Source organism: Austrofundulus limnaeus, unplaced genomic scaffold (assembly GCF_001266775.1).
Source record: "Austrofundulus limnaeus strain Quisiro unplaced genomic scaffold, Austrofundulus_limnaeus-1.0 Scaffold469, whole genome shotgun sequence".
In the NCBI taxonomy this organism is placed as follows: Eukaryota; Metazoa; Chordata; class Actinopteri; order Cyprinodontiformes; family Rivulidae; genus Austrofundulus; species Austrofundulus limnaeus.
In genome coordinates this window covers 402905-410522 of record NW_013952871.1, presented here as the reverse complement: position 1 = coordinate 410522, position 7618 = coordinate 402905, and the positions used below count along the sequence as shown (strand labels likewise).

The 7618-nt window shown below is 38.0% G+C and overlaps 1 protein-coding gene across 3 annotated transcripts in view; it reads left to right on the top strand.

The window, feature by feature from the left end:
• LOC106529820 (HEPACAM family member 2) overlaps window positions 1-7618 on the top strand; it is a 32523-nt gene that overhangs the window by 13479 nt on the left and 11426 nt on the right. For all 3 annotated transcript variants that reach the window (XM_014025332.1, XM_014025331.1, XM_014025330.1), the window contains exon 8: window positions 534-645. In XM_014025332.1, the coding sequence (XP_013880786.1) occupies window positions 534-645 (112 nt within the window). The remainder of the gene's footprint in view (window positions 1-533; window positions 646-7618) is intronic.

Genomic DNA, 7618 nt, shown 5'->3' with positions numbered 1-7618 from the left:
GCGACCCGACCCCGGATAGGCGGAAGAAAATGGATGGATGGATGGATGGATGGATTTTATTTGAAAAATATTAAAAGTAATTAGAATTATTTGATGTACTTATCCTCAATGGTGCTAAGGATTGGTCCTTAAAAAAGAACATTTTTTCAGGATGATACACAACCAGGTGGTGACTTGTTTAAATCGTCAGCAACCCTTATGTGTAGGAGAAAGAAAGCAACCAAGATATTCACGTCTTGTTTTTTCGTCCCATCAGAATGATGTCTTTTCTGTAGAATAGTGAGTCATATAGAGTGACTGTTAAAATACCAGCACTAGTGATCAGTTCTCACCAAGCCACTATACACTCAGACATGTCATGTTCGTTTCCTCTTTGTGGTTTCTTTACAAAACTGTGAAACATGGCATCATTTCCCAGAATATCCCCATCATGTTGTTGTTTATGTTTTGAAATAAATAATGTAGAGCCTGTTGCAATATATGAAAAATGTATTAAATTCTTCTATGTGATTTTTTTTATTTTTTTCTTATAGAGGAGATCATTGAAGGTCTCTCAGACGGAGCCATTGCTGGAATCGTCATTGCCTGCCTTGTTGCAGTGGGAGCATGCCTCGCCTTGTTCTTTTACTGTCGACAGAAAGTACCGTAAGTATTCTTGTTCTTTTGTTCTTGTTTTATCATATCCAATTGAGAATTCATTTTTGATTGTGAATGAACTATTTTGGTGAAGGAGGACATCCAGTAGCTTTACAAGCATGTTTTAATGTGCGAGTAAACCAACGAATAGTGTTAAGTTTTCTTTTTCAGGGTTTTAATGCTAACCCTACCTCCTCTTAAAAAACTGTTCTGCAAGATCTGTTTAATATCCCCATACTGGTGTTTGCTTTTCATTTCCTCCTAAAAGATGAAAGAAAAGCGCAGGGGAAGACATTCATTTATGAGGCTTGGTTGATGAGTAAAACTATAACACAAGCTTCACTTGTCTAAATCATCTTTAACCTTTTGGTTACTGGATCTAAGAACCAGTTSAAACCTGGACAACTGGTCTGAGTTCTGTCCACAAGCTTAAAGTCAATGAAAGGATGAATTGTTTTCAGTTCTGGGTGTGTTTAGATCCGTCATTCTGACCGTTTGTTTCCATTCTTTCAACATAAGGAATAGCTGTGGTTATGTTTTTGTTCATAGTTGTTGCTGTGTTAAAATTTCTACTTTTTGTTATCTAAGTATAAATTTTTCCTCTCTTACCCTCTTTCTTAACTCATTGTCTACAACATACCAGTCATTCCTTCTAGTCTCCATCTTTCTCAATCACGTTGGCTACATTCTGACCTAGTAAAATAACTCCTCTTGATCTTTGATATTTTGCAACATGTTAAAAATGAGATTAAAGTGCTGCCAGGCAACTATTACAAATACGCCATCGTTTACGACATGATCACAGGCAGCAATTATGCTAAAAAAAGACATTTCAACACTAAGTCCAGTTATTGCATCTACAATAGGCAGACAGAGCTGAAATGAGCAGTTTGTTGTTGACAGCAAACAGAATTTAAATCTAAAATAGAAACAGAAAAGAAAACAAGCAAAACAATAAAAAAGTGGTGCAAACAGTGCAGTGTATTTCTATCAATGAGATGAGTATACTTACGAAGATTATGAAAAGGCAAATTTGACTCCACCATTGCCCAAATGGCATGGTTCAGCACAGCAAGCTATTCAACTTGTTCTCATTAGCAGTAATGTGTTTGCTCTGTAGCCTGGATGTTTGGAAGAACTCAGAATTAGACCATTTTGTAGTTAGAAATGTGTGTTCTTAGCAAAGCCTAGCTTTTCTGCGTCACAGATCAACTGGATAAAAGCTAAGGTTGCTATATAAAAACGCAGTTGGAACGTTTGGATTTTTATGAAAAATCACATTTATGATCCTAAAGGAAAGTTTAACACAAATCAGTTTAGAGCAGATACATTGGGGCGGTATAACGGCTGAAATTTATCTGTTGAATTTGTGCAATGACAATGGCTTTTCCATAACTACCTAAGCTTTTTTCCCAATAAACCTTCTCTAAATATGAGGTCTGCCCACTTTGCTATTTGTGATCATTTCTAACTATGACGTCAAGAACTACAGTTATATTTATTTTGTCAGGGAGTTGTTGCACTCTATAGCCTCCACATTAAATGCTACAGTTAGGTGCCGTTTGTTGTAGTAAAAATGAAGTGCTGTACCCACTCTTGCAGCTATTAAGTTCACTCCATTTACAGTTAGCTTGTTTATCCTCATGTTGCGTTAATGCTAAAAGGAGTTAACACCAGTTTACCTTCGGCTACTTCAGTATTTTATGTGTGATGGCCAACCGCAAATTGTGTCCCACTGTATTCAAAACCCAAAGGAATAGTGTGGTTTTTGTTATAACCTTTTAAACTAATTAAAAATGTCTGAGCAACGGGGCGACACAACTGTTTCATACCTGAATGACACATTCTTTGCATACAACAGCGGTGACCTTGCACCGCATCCTGTTACATTCTGACATACTGGAATGAAACAAACATTCATGCTGAAACTAAAAACAAACAGAAAAGCCTCAGAAATACTCACGTCATTCACTGAAACCACATATTTAAAATGTTACAAAGAAAAAACAAATAAGAAAATGCAGAATTATTTTTGCTCTTTTTTTTTTAGCAAACTCCTCTTGTTTGGTTTTTGGAGACATTTTAAGTAAATAACAGTTCCATATTCCTGTGTTATCATGTCAGATTAACACAGATCCACCTCGACTTCCTGGTGGAGAGATACAAGCAGAAGTAACACAACTAGTAATTTCATTTGGCTAGAGTTCACACGGAAATTTCAGGAAAAAATAGATTTCAAACACAGTTCAAGGTATTTTCTCTGTGAGCCTGCAGGCTGTTGCAATTAGCTTTTGTGTTTGTTTGTGAAAAACTTGAGGAAGCCCTGTTTGTCTCTCTGGGAGTAAACGGTTAGCTTACGCTCTTCGGCTAACCCTTCCCCTCCTCCCTCAGCTTTTAACAAATCACCTGTCAGGATTATCTGGTGCTGCAGGGGTCATCAGGTGTCAGGCACAGGGAGGGGGGAGGGGGTTCCGCTGTAGCGCTCCTCCCCGGGCCTCGGGGCCTTTAGATGGATTCGCTCGTCCGTCCGGCTGTCATTTTATCTTCATCTCATTCATCCTTCAGAAAGTGTTGTCACACCGACGGGAGGACTTTGTGTGTTCAGCCTCCTTCTTGTAGGAGAAATAGATTTCCGGGGGCAACGTGAATTAGGTTTTGGAGACAGCTGAGAGCAAAACCCACAAATCAGGCTCAACCCTGTTCTTTACTTTTAAGGTTATCTGGATTCACAGAGTCAGGAGTTCATGATCCAGGTATTCTTCTGACTTTAAGTCTGGGTTTTCTCTGGCACTGTGCTCCTTTTAACTGCCAGTCAAAGTTACAACAGCGTTTTACCTGTGTCAGTGTATGTTTGTCTGTGCTATTAGCAAAATATCCCATTGATTGTTTTCAGGAATCTTGCAGAAAGTAAAGTCTCTGCTTTGGGTACTCACACAGGGCATGCACCCTCACCAGCAGTGGAGGCGTTTATACTTGATACTGTAATGTTGTAGTATTCTTCCAAAAGGACGTGGCAGTACACTTTATAACTTTTGAAAACGTAAATAGGAGAGCAAAAGCTTGACAAACTAACTAACTGAATGGTGCACAGCACTCGCAGCCTTTGCGGAGTTACAAAAATTCGAAGCTGCACGACCACGTCAACTATAAATCTAGCTTAAGATGGGAAGCATCTTAAGGCAGCGTCACACCACAAGAAAATCATGCAGATTTTTGCCCTTCCGACAATCTTAAGGAAGTCCAGATTATCGTGATGGCTCTAAAGATAGCCATAGCAGATATTCCTGCCATGGATGGAGAGTTAAGAGTGACCTAGTCCGCTTGGAAGGACGTCGAAACCGCTTCGACCTCAAATTGGAGATATTAAACATGTTTGATTTTTTTGGCCCGAAATCACAGTGTGTGTAGTGCTCACCCAAGCTCACAGCCTGTAATGAGACGTGCAGCCAATCAGAACGCGAGGTGACGGGACTCCAAAATACAGAAGACAAAAAAAAAAACTGTCATGACTCAGCAGAAAGTCTGCTGGATGTCAAAGGTCCTGTGGAATTGTTTTTCCTCTGGTAAAAATAGTCCACAAACGATCAACATATCAACATTGTTTCTTCCTCAGAAATCTGAATTCTCGTGAGATTTCACCAAGTCTCGCGTGATTTAATATCTGACATCTGAATAAATGGATACCTTTTATTTACTGACATTATATAATATATCTAATATCTAATATATTACTCCAAGATGACTTTAGTTGTGAATTGCAGATCAAACTCAAATAGACAAGTATTAAAGAAACAAGTGAATTATATCCTTAGTTTTAAGTTTACGATTCGGTTGTAAACCATTGTGTTCTTGTCAGAACTGTTGAAATAGTGGTTATGTTTTAATCAGTTTAATTGGTGGGTTGAGTCTGCACTGGGGCAGATCAACCTTACAGCACAGTTACCATGGTGGTCTTCCTTGGTTAGTTTGCTTTGTGATACAGGAGTTAAATCCAAACAAAGCTGGAGAGCCCGCTAATCCTGCAGTGTGGACCTCAGCTGCACACCGCAGAATGTTGTTTTCGTCTTCTTCTTTATTTTTAAGTCACACTGACACCTGAGAACTTTGTATGCAGGTGGGAGTGAAGGAAATTAAAGTCGTTTGTCTAAGAGGAGAAGACAGACGAGGAAGGCAGGAAGACAGACTAAATGCCGAGAAATACAAAGACAAGTCATCAGCAGTGGTGACAGCTGAGACGCAGACCGCAGAGTCTGGACAACTTGTACGGGCAGTTCAGCATTATTTAGAGCTTCATCAGCAGACATGTTGCTGCATCAGGTCATGTTGGCTTTTAGGCAGTGTAGGCAAATGCAAAGGGGGCCGTCACAAATGAGGGACAAAAATATGTTTCATCATTTTTTATCATAGTATAGTTGATCAAGTCTGTAGAATAATCACTTTGCTTTGTTAATACATAAGGCAGGGCTATTCAACTGGCTGCCCATCCGGCCTGCGAGTGACCAAAGTTTGGTCCGCCAATTGGTCTATTCATCTCTTAAGGCCAAACCCACGGTTTTCTACTTTAATTACTCTAGGGTCTTTTAGTTAACCATAGACATGTTTGGTATCTACTGAAATGTCAGAATCTTGACAGCTAGGTTTTTACTAGCTAGAAACTGGTAAAAACCATTTCTATAAACACTCAAGATAGTTAAAACTACAAGCAGTTGAAGATAAAATGATGAACGTGAAAATAAAATTGGTTTTAAAATTTGGCAAGTCAGAGATGTCAAAATATTATTTGCGTCAGACAGGATGCATGTGCTCTTTTTGTTTTTGATAATGTGTAATTATCACTACTTTTATATGGTTATGTATGTTGTATTCATGATTAAATGCAGCAAAATAAATTAATTCAAAGGAAACAGATCTTTGTAATATTTGGTTTATTTACACAATAACTTTAACTGCTGCTGGAAATGGGCACCAGTGACCCACGCAACCCTGAAAAGGAATAAGCGTGTACAGAAAATGGATGGATGGATGGATGGATGGATGTTCGGACCCTCGGTTGTTGACCGGCAGTAACTGTGGCCCCTGGAGTGATTTAGTTGAATAGCCCTGACATAAGGTAATACATTGCAGTGTAAATTTCATGATAAAAGGATCATATGATACAGCCAAAACTACTACTGGTGCTCAGTGTGGAAATAGAAAACAGAACAATCATAATCTCAGATAAAGTTCAGGCTTAAATCTTGTTTATCATTGGTTCTACCTTTAAAAAAGGCTGATTTATTGATATTTTATTAGTCTCAATAATTTAGTAAAATGCTCTTCAAATGGCTGAAAAATGCTGAGTTTTGAGTAGTTCTTGTATGTATGGCTATTTGGCAGTGGGATTTAGAAAATTAGACTTGAAATCTTGCTTAGGGCACCAAATTAGCCAGGGCATGTCCTGCAGTTTAGTGTTTTATTTTGATTTATGGTCGTAATTGCTTTGACAAAGCATGGATATATTTGTTCGGTTGCATCATTTTTATTATCAGTAGTTCCGTACTCCTACTCTCTCTGTGTTTCTTAGTCCTAAAAAAGAAAACTTATTAGGATGTCACAGTTAACATCTGCCCAGTTTAGTTTATCAAGAGAAGGTTCCAGATGTTCCTCCCACTTGGGTCCTTTTTGTGTGGAGTTTGCATGTTTCTTTCTCTGTGTGGTGTTTTTTAATTTTATTTTATTTTCCGGGTAATCTGGTTTCCTCCCACATATGACAAATCTAAATTGTCATTAGGCATCTCTTGTTTGTCATGCGGTCCTGTGATAAACTTATGACCTGTTCAGGGTGTACCTCACCTCTCACACAGTGGCTGCTGTGGAGATTAGCACCAGCTTACTTAAGGAATTGTGCTGTGAATCCATTTGCGCTCATTTTTGTCCCACCTGGGAATAAATTGTAACTCTGCACCTTTTAGGAAACACTGATCCCAAAGCCCCGCAGCTACTGCTTTCTATTAAATAYGCAGTTCTTTCAAGAGGAATTACTTCATTGTACAGTAAACTGAAACAAGTGCATTTTTACCATACATCCTTAAATATGTTTGTTTTTACCCTGAGCAGTAAAGCAAGAGACAAACTGAAAATATAGATAACCTTTACTGATAATGAAACAGGCCTTCAATGGTCTCTGAAAGACAAAAAAAGGAAAGAGACGTGAAGCTGCAGGTGCAATCAGATAGCTTACAAAGCGCCAACGTCTCCACCTAAAAACACCTGCGTGAAACTCCAATATTCAGAAAAAAATGCCCTTTTTTCTTCTGAGATGATTTAGATACCCAAAACCCATATATTTTTTAGGATTTTAGCAGTTGCATTTAAAACCTAACAGGTTAAACAAGCAGCCAACCTGTGCTTGTGTTTTAATGTCAACACAAACACCTCTGATAACATTGGGATGATTTCAATGCTCCCTAAGAATTATTCAAAGGCCTTAATTGCATCTTTAATATGAAATCTTCAGAACATTAAAAATGTAGACTCAGTATTACACAACAACACTATCAACTTTAGTTTCAGTGAAATTAAAAGTTTTATGCAACCACAGAAAACTCAGTTCTCTTTTTTCCCCCCCAAACCTGATKGGTGATACTATAAATGCTCAGACACAAACAAAAGGGAAACAGGTGAGACAGTGCCAGTTTCACTTCTGAAAAGTCTCCTCAATATTTGCTTAAAGCTATCAGTGTTGTATAAAGCAGTGGTTCCCAAACTTTTTGTCTTCTGACCCACAAAATTTTCATGGCAAAAACTTGTGACCCCAAATATTACAGGTCTGAGTACATTAAATTTGTTGATAACCCTAAAACCCAGGCTTTTTGACAATCTAAGCAGCTTATCCACAAATATAAATACTTATTTTTACCWATTTTGTGTTTTTGTAATAATTATAGGGAAAATATTACATCAGCAATTATTTTATTACACTTTAAATTGATTTCTGGAGATT